Source organism: Stegastes partitus, unplaced genomic scaffold (assembly GCF_000690725.1).
Source record: "Stegastes partitus isolate 25-593 unplaced genomic scaffold, Stegastes_partitus-1.0.2 Scaffold1015, whole genome shotgun sequence".
NCBI classification, from domain to species: Eukaryota; Metazoa; Chordata; class Actinopteri; family Pomacentridae; genus Stegastes; species Stegastes partitus.
Window position 1 is genome coordinate 11,810 of NW_007578746.1, and position 19,118 is coordinate 30,927.

At 40.8% G+C, this 19,118-nt stretch overlaps 1 protein-coding gene across 1 annotated transcript; it reads right to left on the reverse strand.

Moving 5' to 3' along the window:
• Positions 1-1,420: 1,420 nt before the first annotated feature.
• Positions 1,421-18,238, reverse strand: LOC103367104 (uncharacterized). The gene is made up of 7 exons (XM_008295025.1): positions 17,970-18,238; positions 15,691-16,657; positions 13,413-13,489; positions 11,441-11,734; positions 9,572-10,165; positions 3,561-4,307; positions 1,421-2,500 (listed from the first exon to the last, which is right to left on the reverse strand). The coding sequence occupies exons 1-7, from the start codon at positions 18,232-18,234 to the stop codon at positions 1,707-1,709; spliced, it is 3,738 nt and encodes a 1,245-aa protein (XP_008293247.1). The 5' UTR covers positions 18,235-18,238; the 3' UTR covers positions 1,421-1,706.
• Between the last annotated feature and the right edge of the window lie 880 nt (positions 18,239-19,118).

The window sequence follows — 19,118 nt, forward strand, 5'->3', positions numbered from 1 at the left end:
TCATTTTACGGTTTGAAATGCTCGACGCTGCCTCTGACTGCGTCCGTGTGATCTCAACTCATAAAAAAATAGATCCAAAAAACTAAAAACAGAACCACAGAGAAGCTCCAAATTCTTTGACTTTCCCAAATTCTTGATAACCGTGTGGTATCAATGAGGTATTTAATGACTCTACAGTAAAGTTTCTCACATATTCTTCATTCGCTGTGTTTGATTTGTGAAAAGTCAGATTTATTTCAAACCTTGGCTCGACCCAAACATCACAGCATGTGCTTTACGTCTCACTCTTGAAGATCAAACTGACAGAATATTGTACGAACATCATCAAGACAAGTTCACATGCAGCTTTGAAGGCAATGGTAACTTGAGGCACAGTAAATGAGGATAAGGTTAAATCAGTTTGACTTCAAATCTCTACTCAATATGCTGCATCCATGCATTTTGCATGTGTTTGTATGAATTCAGCAAAAATAAGCATCATTGGTCATGAGCTGATTATTTCATTGATCAGCCTGTTATTTAAAATAAACTGTGTAAATGTAATGATAATGAGTATGTTGATCTATTTCCAATCAGGAGAGTCGGTTAGAGCGCATTACATGGAATGTAAAGGACAATTTTTAACCCTCTAAACCCCAAAATCTGCTGTTTAAAGGGAGTGTTGTCTTTAAAACAAAAAGGGAAGAAAACAAATCCGCAAAAATGATAATTCATCAGAGCTAGAAATTGCGAAAACAAAGCCAGCTGTACGACAGTCCTTGAACTAATCATGTCTGATCTGCTTTTTCATTGGGAAGCTTAACCATCTAAAATTTAAACTATGACTTTCTTTAACAAAATCACTACATTCTACACATCTCATTTAACATTTGCCAAAAATAAACTTTTTGCTCTAACCAGATAACGCAAAAACTAAAATGTTGAGCTCCCGAGAAGCCATTAGGGACTCAAAACCAACAGTCATGAAACAGGAAACGTAGGGACTTTTCGGCTGAACTGCACGCGGTGTACACGTGTTCACACAGAGCAGACGGGAACTATAAATCGTACAATATCTACAATGTCACATGACTAAATCACATGACTCACAGGACGTGTTGGACTGGGGTACATTTAAATTAACTCGTACTGTGAATTCGCACAAAATAAACCTATGATTTCAAAAAATAGCGTGCAAATAGGAGTTGTGTGCGACACGTCATATGTCCGACAACATTCGCTTGACAATCATTAAAATAACTTAAATAATGTGAAACTAGTGACCAGTGTGAGTGACCACTCTGAATATAAAACACTCGACCGTTTTTGGTTTCTCAATATAGTAATTAAATTATTGTCGAAGTCACTCAAAAGCCGAGCCAGCAGCGGCAATTGTGTTCGCTGTCTCTGCCAACAAAGCTCAGTCGTGTCATAGCTTTGCTTCTCTGGTAAGTGACAGATGGAGGAGGCTAAAGTGGCAGGAGAACATCTACGCCAAGAGCTTAGAACTGTGGCACAAGTCAGACAGGTCAGTCGTTTTGTCTCAGCAAAAAACAACAACAACACAATTAGTCATTATTAGAAATGGAAAACAAAACATTTAGCTCCTCAGCTTTAGCCATTGAAAGTTTTGGCGAATGTCGAGAACTTCTGAGGATGTTAAGAGAAAATAATCTTGTGCATCTTGCAGTTTGACTGATAATTGTGTGTTTTCCCTGTTGCGGACATTACAAATGATTTTTCTCCACGTGCAGTTTAAGGTGCAGTTTCAGGATGGTCATCTGATTGAAAGTCTTACCACATATCTCGCAGCAGAAGGATTGCTCTGTGATTTGCTCACACTGGTGCCTCTGAAACATATTGAAACTATCAAAGCTTTGCCCACAACTCGCGCATATAAAGCTATTTTGTCTGGCGGCGTCCCCGACACAGCCGTCCTCATGATCGCCCGAGGCGGTCATTGTAAATTCAAAGAAGCCTCCCTCTTGAGTCCCGTCGTTCATCGTGCTGTAATCATTCACAGACACCTCATGTGTAGTGTGCTGATCAGCTGCTAATATTAAATCAGAGCTTCCTGGCTGCATTTCCATGACTGAATACTGATCATTGTGCATGATGTTTTCCTTTTCTTTGTTGTCTTGAAATGGTGCGTCTTTGACCGGTGATGTGTGTCCTTGTTGATCACTGGCTCCAGCAGCAGGACTGAGGTGATACTTGACATCTTGTAAAAGTACACAGACAGTTTCTTCGGGGGAATCGCTCCTCTTTTCGATCCCAGACGTCCACAGCTGACTCTGGTCCGGTGCTCCTGATCCACTTTCAGTCCCTACCTGACCCAGAATCTGGAGATCGTCCCTGTTTGGCTCCAGCTTTACCGTCACGGTTTCATCTCCAGCTGCCTCGCTGCACACAGGACCTGGTAACTGCTCCTCTAAAGCTATCACTCCATTCTTGGGTTCCACCAGATTCTCAGGCATCGTAAACATCAGCTGATTCGCCTCCAGTAGATCTGGGTTCTCCCCTTTACAGAGAAAAAGACAACAGAATTCAATGAGCAAATAGTGTCAATAGACTAACTGCATTTAAGCCCTTTTCAGACCTGGGATATGCAACATTACTGCTTCATCAGTCTGTTAAAGTGACGGGGTTCTATCATTAAGACGTAGGCTACTTTCATGTTAATGTTCCTCCTGCTTTCCTTCAGACATACCCACAAAAGTGATGTAGAGAGCCAAAGCACACAGTATTCATCATACCCAAGATTGTGCAGAGCATCCAGTGATGTATAATGCATGTTAAAGCAATAATATTAATTAGGGAAATCCTGAACCTGATTGCAAGAGATCAGAGCCATTGTGGCAGTAGACTGGTATAAGCAGCAAGCCGAGTCTAATTCTTTGTTTACATCAATTGTCACACGGACAAATACAACAAGTCACATGGTTGCTGTTTCAAATGCGGCTGAGAAATAACTTCCCTATTCCACGTTATCACGGCTCGATTTAATGCTTTGAGCTCTCTGGAGGTCATTAAGCCTCACAGAAGACATGTTGCTCCTTTACTAGCTAAACTCCTGCCTGACAACACAGAAGTACCAGCCTCCTCTGGCTGCTAAAGTATTAAACAGTATGAACAGTGTCCTGGTGGCACAACCAGGTATTACAGCTAATATACAACACTACTTTTATTGGTACTAATTAATGAATGATTTAGATTGTGTCAGCAAAACAAAAAGTTGAAAACATTGATCGGTACGTCCCTAATAATGACAATACAAAATATTCCTTTTCTTTATTACCACTGTACACCTGCGTGTAATTTTGGGAGACATAATATTGACTGTTCCCAGCAACTCAAATGTAAAGATCTGCTGGTTTTATTGGCCTTTTGTGATGCTAATCTAACACAGATGACGATGTGCATTTTGCTATTTTGTGCAAGTTTGTTTGAGTCATACTTGGCTTTGGGTATGTCATGTGACAGGTACTTTTTCTGGTATTCTATTTTAAAAAAATGAGTTATCAGAAAATCAAATAACAGTAAACAGGTTACTTCTGGGGGTGACACTGTTCGTCTCCTACCATTTCTGTGCGTCTTCATGTGGCCCTTGAGGCTGCTCTTCTGGTTGAAACACCTCCCGCAGATGTGGCAGCCGTACGGTTTCTCACCGGTGTGTATTCGTAAGTGTCTTTCGAGGTGGCCAGCTCGCTCAAAGATCTTGCCACAGTACGAACAGGCAAAGCACTTCTTTGGTTTGATCACCTGAAAGGACCTGGGTCTCCTCTGTCGGTGGTGATTCATCGAGGCCTCTGCCATATTGTGCAAACCTGCTTCGCTTGACATCATAAGTGTGTCTGAGGATCCGTAAAGTGTCTGGGAGATCATGCGGTTTTTGTTTTCCCCAAATGGTTTCCCTGGGAAAGAGAAGGTGCTGCAGGAAGCCTCGACTGGTGGTTGCAGTAACTGAGCCATCCCCGGGTAGGATGTCATGTTCTGCGATGAGCTGCTAAGAAACTCTGTGCTGTCCAACTCCGGGTTGTTTTGTAATCTGGACATCCACTGCTGGCCGTCTCTCTCAAACGCTGTGAAATTCTCACTGAGGTTCTCAGATCCTTCCCTTGTCTGCTCGTGAAACAGTGGTTGTGTTATTTTCTCCTCCATGGGCTCAGATTTTACCTGTACAGGTGTTGGCAGAATGTCCTCGTTCTTACATAGGACTTCTCCAGCCTGACTCTCTCCTTCGGGATGATGCATCTCGACACATGGTTTCGCCTCAGGAGTCTGCTTCTGTTCGCCCACCTCGAACTCAACTGGTGTCGACTGAAGATCTGTTTCGGCAGAAAGATAGACATTTAGACAAGTCTATGACATTTAAACAATCTATGAAAGCCCATATTGTGCTCATTTATAGGTTCAGACTCTTATGTTTGGGGTGTAAGAGGCATTAATAAACCTGTAAAATTCATAGAAAATCTGTAGGAGCTATAAATGGTAGAAACATGTAATAGAACATTAACAACAAGCCATGTTCAGTTGCATCATCATACTGGCAAAAAAAGAACACTCCATAGTCTGTGTGTTAGGCATCATGTTGGCAGCTGCTGGTGTGTTTGATGTAAAGGAACATTTTAAATCAAAACTGCACCAGAAGAATATACATAAGACAGAGAAGCAGCAACAAATGACGAGGTTTGTGTGTTCCAGGTGACAACGGGTCTGAAATTCTGCTTTGCAACTTCACAGCACAACACAATCTGCTGATGATATAATTTTTACCAAACGCGTGTCGACGCTAATTAGTTTTGATATTTTGCATGATTTTATGCATACATCCATGAGCGATTCAAAGGCAGTTAAATCCATGTAATTTACAGAAACTGCTCAATCACTTATGGAAGGTTAATGAAAATAACATTAAAGAGTATTCTATGTGTTTTGCAGGGCTGGACCCGAATAGCCGAATAATCGGTCGTTGTGGTGGTATCCAGATATCCGAATATTCGCCCGCCACAATATTCGGCTATTCGTCATTAAAGGGGCCCAAAAATCCCAGAAACCAGAAAATGCTATTCAGACCAGCCCTAGTGTTTTGTTTTATATTATCATGATATGCAACTACATATAGTTTAGAAAACAACCCTTTTATCTCTTAAGTATTTGATATATTATGCTAAAATTCCAAAAATGTCTTTAGAAATATCAACATTTGGTATTTCAGGCAAATCGAAGATGGTCGAGTAGAAAAAATTTCAATAATTAGGATGGAATGACCCCACTGTGTCACATGGTGACATAAATAAGTAACAGAAGGAAAACCTGGACTTTAAACAAGACGTTTTAGTTGGTAGGTACAGAGCGCTGTTTGCTGTGAAAGAGAATAGCTTGGCCTGGACTTTGTGCTCTTTAAGTTTGCAGACCTTTTACATGCACAAACAAGCAAATAAAAAGAAAAGAAACAAATCCTAAAAAGCCTAAAAGGGGCTCTTTAAAACTGTAAACATCCCATTAATACCATCGCAACAGCTGTGCAGTTTATACCAGTTTTATGCATTAATTCCTGAACCAGTCAGTCTGTTTATGTCCCCGTGACCGTTCCCAAACATCGTATGACCTCTCCAGACTGACATCAGTGTCTGTACCACTGGTCCTGCATCTTATTCCAAGTTTATCAGCACTGTTAACAGATTTTCTTTATTCAGCCACTCCAGGTTTAACGGGACTAACAGCTTAAAAAACAAACCTAATGCAATTTAAGTCATTGAGAAACTGATATTTGTAAGCAGTGTTTTATTGTGCAGGCACATCCCTGGCCTGAATTAAAGACCAGCTCGGTCAAAATTCAAACAAATCTTCAAACCTGGGTAAAAAATGTTATATTAAATCAGTCCAAATTCATCCACAAGAACAGAAATTCATGTCTTGTGCTCCAGTGAGGGTGTTGTAAAGCACTTATAATTGGCTGATCAGTCCATTAAGCAAAATAAATTACAATTATTTTAATAATTGATCCTTTCAAATATTATTTAATCAGAAATACAAAAGATTTGGTTAAAATGTTTTTTAAAAATGTACAAATTTGCAGCTTTTCCTTGTCTTACGTTACAAAGTAAAAAATGTGGGGGTTTTGGCAGATTGATTAATTGATTAATGATTAATTGCTGTAGAAAAACATTTATTAGCTGCAGCCCTGCCCTATGGATATCTGCAAATTAAGCTCCACTAATACAACCAAGAGAAAAGCAGCTACCTCTTCTTCTTAATTAACACGAAACCATCTGGAAAGACATGCGTGTGGAAGCATTTTGGATTTGACACCACAGATGGAAAAATTGTGGATAAAGCTCAAGCTGTTTGCTGACACTTAAAAACGCAGCTGCAGAGCAAAAAGAATAAACCAACGTCCATTTCACCACATTACTCTAGACTGTGTGGGCTGTATTAGAATGAATTCTACGAAATTGGTCCACTGTCCTTTGTCTGAACTTGATATTTTTGTTAAAAGCTGGCAGCCTTACAGGTCTAATCCTCTGAAGGAATTTAAAAATTTGACATTTTTAGACAATTAAATAGTCATTCACTGTGTTTTATGGGGTGTGGGAGCCGTTAAGGCCGACTGTGGTCTCGAAATTGAACAAGTGACGCATCAGAATCTTAACTAGAATAAACATTTTCTAAGGGAAAAGTTAGTATGCTTTATTTGCATCCACAGGACGATGTTCTTAATTAGGGGCCTGCACTAATGGTTCTTAATGAAGCTTACTGCAAGATTAAGATTAGCAGAACTAAAGATTAGAGCATCACCTGAAGGTCTTGAGGACAGTTTACATACTCCAATAGTTTCACTGTTGTGTGCACAAATCCATATCAGATGGATCTTATAGAGGGGCAGCTCTGAGTCCTGCTCTGGGAAGCAGAGAGGATAAAAAAGGCCAGTCTTCTTCTAAAGCCAGCCGGGCAAACTCAGCTGTCAGCAGGGCACTTTTAAATCACCATCCCCCCTCTCGACTGTCGTTCCGCCTAAACCACAACGTTTTTCTCTGCTCACTGTGACACCGAGGAATGTCACAGCCAGAGACGTCCAGCTGTGAACTGAACCGAGACTCCAAGACGGAGAATAAAAATAACACAGCGAGAAACACAACCAGCTACCAGCGCGTCAGCGAGATGCAGATCCCTCAAGTTAGGAGATAAAATTTATTGCTTCTCCGCATCCTTTCTCCATCTAGACTACTTTAAAACTGATCCCAGGAAGTCTTTAACCTTTCAGTCGTCCAGTTAAATATAAATACCAAGCGGGTCTAAGATCGGTCACCCACAAATCTGCAGACCTCCCTAATCCTGCAGAAGGGTCCTTAATCCCCAGCAGCTCCACAGCCGGAGGGCCTGACCTGGCTCAGCAGGAAAAACATCGAAGGAATGTCTTCATTCTCAAATTTATATTCAAACATTTATCTGGAGAATAGTGCCTGAGTGTGCAGACTCTCTTGCGGCAACACCCACATTTACATGCACATCTAATCTAATTGCCGCTCCAAACCTGCCAAGTACAACACTGAGTCTTTCTGTGACCGAAGCCGAGGCTGTGAAGTTACTGAATCACTGGAGTATGTTTAAGAATTAGCTTGTGTTTGTGATTATGTTTGGCGTGGTCCAACTGAACTGGACTGAGTCTGGATCCTTGCACTGGAACCAAAAACATGGACCTTCCAGGGGCTGCAGAACATGATCTTGTGTTTTCTACAGACACAAACTAAGACAAAGCAAAGATTTTTCAGACCAGTTTGTGCTGCTGCCAGGAAGAATGATCACAGCTTTTACAATATGAACAAACTCCACCTATAGAATACTTTGGGGGCTCATTTGCCATTTTCCACACCGGCGTGCATTAAAGACGTTTTATAAAAGCTGTAATAATGTGTTTGCTGTGGAACATCAGTGATTAATCAGTTCATTGCCAACTATACTATCATGTCTGTGAAGATTCTCAGTCATCCAGGTCATGGTTACTCTCATGGATTAATCGTAGCAACTGGACTTGCTTGAGTTCCTTGAAGACGTTCCAGCTCTCATCCAAGAGGCTTCATCAGTTCTGACTGACTAGTTGGGACTTCCAGATACTTCTATCCTTAAGGAGCCATAAACACCTGAGTTTCGGGGGTTTGTTGCTCCTCCCCCGCGTTGTGTGAGTCGTTAGTGCTCCCCCTGCCACAATGGGGTTCGTTAGGGTCTTTTGTGGCTATAGGTGTGAATGTGGTTTCAGCTTCCTGGGGAGAGATCTGGGGACTGAACTGTAAACCGGTGAGATATGATGCCTCAGACCTGTTTGAGGGATTGTCTTTCCATTTTGACATAGATGGCTTCTTTGACCCCTCTCTCAAACCATCTGTCCTCCCTGCAGGCCAAAATCTGTACGTTGTTGTCTTCAAATGAGTGTCCTTTGTCCTTAAGATGCAGGTGGACTGCTGAGTCCTGTTCTGAGGAGCTGGCTCTTCTACATCGAGGAGACAAAACAACCGCTCCACGAACGCATGGTTCAGCACAGAAGAGCCAGCTCCTCAGGACAGGACTAAAAACTAAACTATCCGTTTGAGCAATTTTTGAAAAAATAAAAGTAATTCTTATCTTTACTCTCTGAATCCCAAAACCCAATAAGGAATTTCAAAGGCTTGTTGTTTTTTTTTAAAAAAAAAAAATGCCAAAATGACACAATTACACAACAAAATGAGTCAGAAACTGTAAATATAAACAGAATTTTCCAATTTTCAAGTTTCCAACTGTCTTTGTCCTTGGCTCATCTGTGATGTGCCGTTTAGTCTGGGAAAATTCACCAAATCTGAGCTCAAAATCATGATATACCATTTAAATAACATTTTTCTACATGTTTAATTTCAAATTTCTCCCAAAAACATTTGCTTAAACTAGATTCTGTAAATAATAAAATATTTTCGGATCCTTAACGCCACCTTGAAGCCATTACTGACTCAGCTGCGACCAACAGTCAGCTCACAATAATTCAGGGACTTTTCAGCTGAACTGCAGACTGTGTTTGTACAGAGGAGACAAATATGAAAACTTAAAAAACAAAAATGCAAGTAGTAAATTATCCATCATTAAGTACAGCATTTTTTCTTCCAGCATTGGCCACACCTGTGAACACACCTGTGTACATGTTGATTCCAGGTGTTTTCAATGTATAATCAGAGAAATTCAACATTTGTTTTTTTATTTAACGAGTCGTGTGATTTTAACTTTGCTACACTGCATAGGACATTGTTGAGTTCTCTCTACTTCGAGCCACAGTTCTGCTGTTTCCTTAGAGGTGTATGCATTAATATTGCAGGAAAAAATGAACCCAGATTAAGTAGAAATGCAAAAGGAGCAACAAACGCCCAGAAACTGCTTGGAGTTCAGAAGGATAAATGTTGTTATTTTTGCAACAATTTCCTATTGATGAGCGTCAGTAGACAAAATTGTAAAGGCAGGTGATGTCAAAAATCAAAAGAAGAACTTCCTCATTTTCCCTAATAGGTTTTTTCCTCCACTGGCTTAAAAATTCAAACCACCAACTTGAACAAAGCTGTTTCTTACTTACATCTTCTGTGAATCTTCATGTGCTCCTTGAGGCTGCATTTCTGATTGAACCTCCTCCCACATATCTCGCAGCGATACGGTTTCTCACCGGTGTGAATCCTCTTGTGTCTCTCGAGGTGCCCAGCGCGCTCGAAACATTTGCCGCAGTAAGGGCAGATGAAGCCCTTCTTAAACATCAGCCTCTTCACAGTCCGCCTCCGCACCGTGTTGTACGAGCTTCGGTACTGACTGTAACCCAGCAGTCCGCGGCTGAACGGACTCTGATGAAACCCACCGGAGCTGCTGCTGCTGCTGCTGCAAGACACGACCAGTCCGCTGTCCAAAGAAGACTCAGGGAGACACGACAGGGAGCCCTGCCCTAAATTCAAATAATTGGAGTTGTTGCATCCGTCCTCGCTTTGTGTCGTCGACCTCCACTGCGTACCTTCGTACAGACGCAGCTCTTCTTTTGGCTTGTCAGGCTGCCTTCTGGCCTCCTCACCTCCACCTTCCACAGGTTCACATTTCACCTGAACTTCAGCTCCAGGCAGGATGTGGTTGCCCTTGAGAGATTTATTAAGCAGGTTCCTCTCATCACCAGCACCACTCCGACTTTCTGTGGAGAGACAGCGATAAACTTTGATGTCAGTTTTGTACATTAAAGCCACGATTATCATCCCACACATAACACAACGACTGATCCTCTAATGCGGTGATAAATGGAGAATCTGCAGCTTTCCTTTTAGAAGTTTGCATCAGTAGTTAAATATGATTCTTCATATACCTTCTGTAGTTTGCAATGTTAATAGGGCTCATGTAAATCCCAATAAAAATGTAAATATACCTTTTAAGATCAAATACTGCCCCCCACATAGAGAAAAGCAGGTGATTTGAAATGTACTCAAATTAATTCTAATAAGCTCACAAGATGAAGAACACATGTAAGGAATACAATCACGTCGAACAAACATGAACAAACCTTTAATCTAACCACAAATCAAGCAACTCCCTTTTTGCCAAATGTCCACTAACACACATAGTTCTCACCTACTAACATGAATTATGACATCTGCTGTCAGCTACTATAAAAAAAAGTGTATAAACCTCAACAATCAAACTGTACGTACATGTTATTAAATGATTTTAACATGTAAAATCTGCAGCTGTAAATGCTGCTTCTAAGATTTTGGTCAACGTGTCCTGCTGCCTTTTTCAAAAGATTGGTGGTTAAACCAATTCACTGCTTCGAAACCATTTTTACAGACTTGCATTCATGTGTTGCCGTCCTTTGATTGCTCAAGAAGGTTTGAATTGTTTGTTACTCAATTTATAAAAGATAGAACTTTATTAATCCTGAAGAAAATTGTTTAATGACATTCATATGGACATGGTTTATCTGTTCTCCTTTTATCTTTATCCTAATTTCACAATAATGCTGCACTGCTTCGCTGTTATTTTGGTTTTCTGTACATCTTGTTTTTGTTCCGTCTGTCAAAGCATTTTATAACCCTTTAATTTTTTAAAATGCTATTAAAGATATTATTAATGATCACAGGGTGCTCCCTAATGACTCTAAGAGCTAAAATAAATAAATAAATGTTAAAAAAAAAAAAAAAAAAAAGCCCAGGAAAGTGTTGTGCTAATGGGGGTTTTTAACAACCTGGCAACACAGAAGCTGTTCTTACAATAAACTATTTAACAGTATTCAGTTATTTAGGAATCCTTGTTAAACTCATCTGTGGGTGTCAGAAAACTGAGACGTCTGTATTTCTATCCATAACAGAAGCTGTGTCCGACGTCGGTGCGACACTGAGCCGCTGCCCGGTGTGTTGCCGGGTCACCGCGGCTCTTTATCCGGGTCTAGGTGTGGTCCAGCCCGGCTCCTACTCACCGTGTCCGCCGCGGTGGTCGGGTCGCAGGGTCACCGCCTGCTGCGCTGCCCTCAGCTCACCGTGCAGCAGCTCGATGTTGCTCTTCAGCTGCTGGATCTCGGAGTCCCGCTGACACACCTCCAGCCGCAGCACCACCATCCCGTCCTCCACAACTTTGGCGATTTGTGCCGCCGCGGCTTTGGACAAGGCGTCAATCACGGAGGCGATCTGAGCGCGCAGAGCGACGCAGCTCGACATGATCACAAACCGAACAAGTGGCGAGAAAAGCTCAACTTTAAAGCCGACAAAAGTGGCTCAAGTGCCCGGCAGGCGGCTGGAAGTCGGTGGCTGTGGTTAAGCGACGCGGGCCGCTGCAGGAGCCGCTGTCTGCTCACAGGTTGCGGCCATTTGATCAGCTGAGTGATGTTTTTAATAAGCGCCGCTTCCAGCTAGCAGCTGCTAATTGGTACAAAGGCTTCTTCTTCTACGGTCTTTAAACGAGGCTGATTGCCGTCTGAGAGCTGCACTACCGCCACCTGCTGGACGGAGGGCAGTGGACAAACAGGGAATAACACCTGTCACCAGTTTCTGGCTTTTTTTTTTTCCTACCAAACTTAAGAAAAAGAAACCAAACAAACAAATAACAAACCGATTAATCATCAGAGAAAATAATTAGCTGCAGCACTAGACGTTACCACAGCAACCAGCACACTGTAAAAAATAAATAAATAATAATAATAAAATTGAATATTATAGATTTTCCTGTTTTTGTTTTTTACATTACAGATAATAACTTGTAAAGGCTCTATAAAAAAGTAGTAATTTAAATGTTAGCCAGATTGTTATTTTACAGATATTTGCCATTTTTTGAAAGAAAAAAAACATGTATTTTTAAAGGGTTGAATATTTTTAAGTGTTAATTCACAAATGTTCCACTTTTTTTATATATATATATTACAGATAACAACTAGTAAAATCACAGGGAAAAAAGTATTAATTTACATGCAAAAATATAAAATTACATAAAATTATGGCAAAATTACAAATAATGTCCACATCAAAAATCTGTTTTTCCGAACTGGATTTTTGATTTTTTTTTACATGATTTGCCCATAAAATTACACTAATGTTACTGCATGTAATTGAGCAAAAAAATATTATTTTACAAATACAATTATATTATCTGTAGGAAAAATTATGCACTAGTATAATTAGGATTTAATATTTTTAAAGCTGCTATTTCATATTTTCCCTGTTTTGTTAGAGTACAGATAACAATTAGTAATATCACAGAAAATAGTATTCATTTACACGTCAGCCATGTAAGATTAGGCAAAAACTAAAAAATGTCTAAAAATCGGTATTTTTATAAATGGTGATTTGATCTTTTATGTTTGACTGTAAAATTAAATAATATTCCAACTCAAACCATTAGAGGCTTTCTGCTTGACCATCTCTGATTTGTTTACATGTAATTTTTTTTTTTTATATATATTTTAAATCATATCTTGTGAGGTATATGAAGTACATTCTTGACCCACTTTCAGCAGTTTTTCACCCATTAAATTTGGAGCTATGTTTGAACAGCAGTATGCCAGGATTTCTCAAAGATAGAAGCCTGAAATGTTCGTCGTCATTTCTCATCATGCCACCAATGTTTAAATATCTTTAGAAATCCATATTTTATGCTTTAAAAATCGAAGGCAAATCAGAGATGGTTCAGCAGAAATTTGACCTTTCGATAAAATTCTAGTTGAAGCATTGAAGGCTTATTGCACTCAAGAAAAATCGGTAACTTTGACAGCAAATCTCAAACAAATCTCTCCAAATAGATCTGAATGAAGTGAAAACATAAAACATAATCGATTATTGCATAAGAACACCTTTTTTTATTGTGACACACACAAATCATCAACGCTGCACCCGACTGTTTTTACTTAATTAGCTTAAAGTAAATCACTTGTGAGTTGAGACAATTAGAGTCAAACACACAGTGCAGACAAACGGCACAAAGGTACAAAGAGTCATAGGCAGGTTTCCACAACAGACACCAGGAAATCTCTAAGGCACTGAAACATATAGAACGATCGTGACAATGATGATGCACCACCAACATTTTTTTTGTCTGAGTGCTGATTTCTCCAAATTAAAACAGGATATCATGAAACTTATGAATTCATGAAACTTGAAATGGAAATACACATTTTTATAATGACACTGACAAAGAAAGTGTATTTAATTTAGATCATTGTGGACTCACAACCTTCTTAGGAAAGGAAAAACTCCTGCACAGCTGTCAGGGATCAAGTGGAAGGACACAAAGGAGGAATACTCTAAAACAAATATAACATAGAAAACTAGTAAAAGCAGCTGCAAAAATCAGGGCCCAAACTCAAAATGGATTCAAGTAAACAGCAACACAATGAAGGCTTAAGGCTGACACACAACACACAGCAGAGCTTCCCCAACAACAGGGTAGACAAGGTACGGTTGGGTAATATGATGACAAGGAGGTTTTAGACCAGTAATTCTACAGCAAACTCGTTCAACATTTAGCAGCCCGGCTGGATGTGTGTTGCAGATATCCGTCATTCAGATACTCACAGTGACATTCTTCTTATTACTAGTCACCAGTCACATGTTTGGGATTTCTTACTGCAGACATCTACAGCTCAGACTGTGAATATCTGCATTTGAGTTAGTTTTAGTTTTAATTTCCCTGTTCAGACATCTGCAGTTTAATTCTGATTGGTCATAACTTTAATTCACTATATCTTTAATTCCCCTCAATCCAAGACATCTGCATTGACCTTTTTAGATACTTAATTTAAGTCTGAACAAGTCAAAATGATGCTTCTTAGTTATCTTGTTACACTAAACACATACAACACTTTTTATTCTTTATGTCACAGTTTGCTGGTATGCACAAGTCAAATTCCTTGTATAGATAAACCTACTTGGCAATCAATCCTTTCTGATTCTGATGACGCTCCACATATCTCAAACTTTAATGACGTTGCAGATATCTGTAGTTACACCAGAAGCTACAGGAAGTAGGAGGCAGCTCGCTTCTTCAACATATTATGACACAGCATCTATAACTGCATACAATGGATTACTGTTCTGACTTTGCTGTGGAGCCTTAAGTCCACCTAAAGACAAAAAAATCCTAATATGCTGTAAACTTTAACCACTCGTCTCTAATGAACCAAACTCTCGTTCTCCACACATTCCTCGCTGATGAATTCTTCCTATATCACAGCATTTTCTAACAATCTCATCCACCGCAGCAGTCTCCATTACTTCTTTTTCTAACGGTGTTCAAATTCTTTGCCGACATTATATCCGACTAGAGCAACGTCATGCACAACCGTCCGTCAGAACTGGATTACAGACATCTCAAACTGTACACAGTGATGTTACAGATATCAAGAGTAAAGTTTGGACCAGTCGCAGCGTAACTACGAGTCTACCTGACGTTGTTGATGTGCGTAACATTACCTCCAGATACTCAAACTCACCTATTAAATGTTAAAATATCTTACTACAGTGATTCCCAGCATTTCTTCTATAAGCCCTTCATATGTTGCCACAACTAGATTTTTAAAGTTTAAATGATTCCGACTGTGTGAGACATTGATCAGACTGTTGCATTTGAATCATCTCCAGTATTTTACATTAAAAGAGAACCACTGCAGAAGTCCTATAACCCCGGCTGGACGCCGCTGTGGACGATGCTGCAAATTAACTGCTTTGTTTTGCTAACTTTGGAACTTTAATAACTGCATTTATTTGTCAGATACTGGTTATTTTATTCTTAACAGTTTACTTCTTTTCCAGGAAAATGTTTATTGGGTTTCAATGTCGACAGAAAACCTCACAAACTGTCTAGTTTATCGGACGTCAGATCAGAGCTGTGGGCTTTTATTTTGTATTCTCTAATATTTCAGAGAGAACTGTGGGAATTCAGAGTTTAAAAATACCCACAATATAGTTTCAGTGATGCAAGATAGAGATTTAAGTCTTTGAAATCCGTCCACTTTTTCAGCATCACAGAGCGACAGATGAATATAACACATATCACATTTTCCTCATCCACGGCGAAGACACTGTCGGCATCTACGTGTCCAAAAACAAACATAAAAAAGACTTTTCATGGTAACATTTAACGCAGTAAAACTGTCAAAGTACACTGGCAAGATAAAGATTTGTGCAAAATGTTCAAACTCCTGCAGTGCATCCCCGTCAGCTGCAGCGTTATCTCCCCTGCAGGTGGATCTCTTGATGTATTTTGAGGTTTCCCAGCACGGTGAAGCTTTTGCCGCACTGCCGGCAGCTGTAGGGCTTCAGCCCGCTGTGGAACCGCTCATGTCTCAGGCAGTTGTCCTGCCTCGAAAACATCTTGCCGCAGATTTTGCAGCTGAACGGCCTCTCCCCCGTGTGGACGCTCTGGTGCGTCTTCAGCCGGGTCTTCTGGGTGAAAGATTTTCCGCATTTGAGGCACCTGAAGGGTTTGAAGGGCTGGTGGGTGGACTTGTGCTCCTCCAGCTGAGTCAGGCGGGGGAAGCCCTTGTTGCACACTGAGCAGATGAAGAGTTTCTGATTCGATCTCCACACGTTCATTTGCCTTCTTGCTCTCAAGCTGTTCCTGCTGTGGATGTGATCTTCAGGGTTCGATGTTAACATGCCGGCTGTGGACCTCTGAGCTGGGGGCAGAGTTTGTGAAGATCCGGCCTGCTGAGAAGCAGAAAGCAAGTCCTGACCGACCGCCGGACGAGACACCCGTCTGAACTGTTCACTATGAACCGACTCAGTGTTTAACATACACATGGGGCGAACCTCTACCTCTACTTTTATCGGCACACTTAAGCGATTATCTGCAATTTCCTCTGTTGCAGTTGATGAAGAATTATACAAACTTTCTGTGTTTCTGTGAGCAGAATATTGCTCAGCATGAGAAGGGAAAGTCTGTATTTGCTGCTGCGAGGCAACAGAGCTTTTCTCAAACACACTACAAGCAGGAAGAGGCCACATCGAGTCGTCTCGCCTTCCCGCTTCAAAGCAAACGTCTGCTGTCGCCGTGTTCTCTGTCGTTTCTGTGGTGATAAGTTCATCCGCCGGCTCGTATTTAACCACCGGCACGATGTTCTCGTCTGTTTCATTTTGGGCCTCACAGAATGAATCAGCAGTTTTGGATTCAGGATACGCGGCACTGGTGTCCTGATCTTCTTTTTTGTCTGCAACCCAAAGACAAATGTACAAAAAATGTTCAAAAATGTGTATCTTTAGAGGATCAGGTATTACTCAGACTTCCCTTCATCGGCTCCACTTGGTTCAACATGTTGCTGGATTATCCCGCTACAATCAGTCATACGATGTGTCAGAAAAGTTCCAGGACTGGTGTCATAAAAGATATATTTCAAATCCAAACTATAAACTATAAGTTTTCCCCTTCAAAGTAATCCTCCTGGAGTCTAACACACATTCCCAGCCTTCTCTTCACGCCGCCATGCACTCCTGGAAGGATTCTTCCTGAGATCCTCCACAGCTCCATCATCACAGCCATCTTGACGTTGTCCACGTCTTCAGAACGGGTCCTTTGATGATTCACTTGAGCTTGAGGAAGAGGAAAAAAATCCCACAAAGCCAGGTGGGGGAGTAGGGAGGTTGCTCCAGCACCGTGATGTTCTTCTCAGTCATGAACTGTGGGATGCTCAGGGTGTTGTGAGCAGGTTGTCATGGTGAAGCAGCCACGACTTGTCCTACCACAACCCTCGCCTCTTCTCACTGAATGAAGCAAACGCTGCAGGATCTCTTTGTAGACATGCTGGTTGATCATCTGAAGGGGAAAACTGGTAGTTTGTAGTTTGGGTTTGATGTATCTCCTTTGTGACGCCAGTCCTGGAACCTTTCTGACACACCTTGCAGAACTCCCTGAACTGGCTGCCTGTTCATTTTCATATAGGTTACAAAATTTTACTGTTGACCTTTAAAGCTTTACACAACCAAACCCATATCTGTATTAAGAACCCACCCTATATGAGCCTGTGAATCATCGTAAATCAGCAGGCAGTGACAGTTTGGTCGCTCCCTGATCCCGACCGATGACTAAATCATGCTCTCAGAGTCAGGCCTTCCAAACTCAGTTTTCAAATATCTTATCAAAAGTTTTCATACCTGTGTGAAATCTAACTCATTCACAGTTTTTGATTTATTATTAATCGATTAAGTCTTGTCTTATTAATTCTTTTGTGAAGCACTTTGTAGAATGAAGACAAGTGCTGTTATTATTATCAGGGCACGTCCAAGTCTGGAGGAACAGGAAGTTACTTTTCTGATGATCAAATAAGAAAAATGTGAATTTCTAATAAACTCAGTGTATGCAGCCGAAAATGACCAGAAGACCATCATGATTCGTCAGATATGTTAACTTATTTCCTACCATGCACAAACATTTGTTTACAGGCAATCTAACTCTGGGTTTGAGACTTTTTGGATGGACTTCTCTGTGACACGCTCAGATGTGGGAACCAGCTTACCACCGCTCACCTCTCCGGAGGACCGGGCTCCCGGCTGCTGCTCTCTCCTCCGTCACTCGAGTCGTGGCAGCTTCTTGGGCTTTGCAGAGTTCAGCCTCCATCAGCTTCAGATTCCTCCGGAGCTCCTGTATCTCAGCGTCCCTTCGACACATCTCCAGCCGCAGAGAAACGCTCCCGTCCTCCACCAGCTTCGTGATTTCTGCCACCGCAGCTTTCGCCAGCACGTCCAGGATGGCTGCGAGCTGCGAGCCGAAGGCGGAGGAGGAGAAAGACATGAAGCCGAGCGGAGTCCACAACTGAGGAGAAGGAAATTCGAGGCTTTTCAGTCATCTGGAGCTCCAGCGGAGAGGAGAGGCTCCGTCCAGCTGCTTTATTTTGATTTACATCCGGGACTTTAGGAGGCGACGTCACGTTTAGGCGACGATCGTAAAACTTCTAATAAAGACGCATTAAAAATCTCGGTTAAAATTTTACTTTTAGTTGTAGTTAGATTTTAGTTAGCAAGAAAATATCTATAAACAAACATGGAGAAAAAATTGAAAAATAAATAAACAATATAATAGCCATTATTATATATAATTGTCTTAGGAACTTCTACTTGACTTTACTACTACGACAACCACTACTACTACTACTACTAGTACTACTACTACTACTAATAATAATAATAATATCAATAATATTTAATAATAGTAATGATAGCTTTATTTACATAGCGCGTTTAAGCACAAGAGTTTATAAGGAGAAATTCAGTGTGCAGTGTATATATCATTTTCCAGAGCAGACAGTTGAAAGCAGAAGTTTACATACACTGTATAAAAAGACATAAAAACCTTTTTTTCCTAACTGGCTGACATTAAATAAGACTAAACTTTTGGTTTAATTATGGTAATCCTAACTGACCTAAAACAGGAAAAGTTTTGTCTGATTTAATGTCAGATAGTGAGAGAAATAAAGGTTTTATGTATTTTTATACAGTATATGTAAACTTCTGCTTTCAAATGTGTGTGTATATATCCATCCATTATCTATATTCTGCTTAATCCTCACTAGGGTCGTGGGGGGCTGGAGTCTATCCCAGCTGACTCAGGGTGAAGGCAGGTTCACCTGGACAGGTCACCAGTCTATCACAGGGCCACACTTAGAGACAGACAACCAA

What these genes read in the sequence shown, in the direction of transcription:
- LOC103367104 (XM_008295025.1), bottom strand. Translation starts at nt 18,234, where the DNA reads ATGTCTTTCTCCTCCTCCGCCTTCGGCTCGCAGCTCGCAGCCATCCTG. An exon ending in ATACATCAAGAGATCCACCT is followed by an intron (nt 13,490 to 15,690) that starts GCAGGGGAGATA and finishes TATATGTTTCAG; the next exon opens with TGCCTTAGAGATTTCCTGGT. An exon ending in CATGAAGATTCACAGAAGAT is followed by an intron (nt 4,308 to 9,571) that starts GTAAGTAAGAAA and finishes CTGCCGAAACAG; the next exon opens with ATCTTCAGTCGACACCAGTT.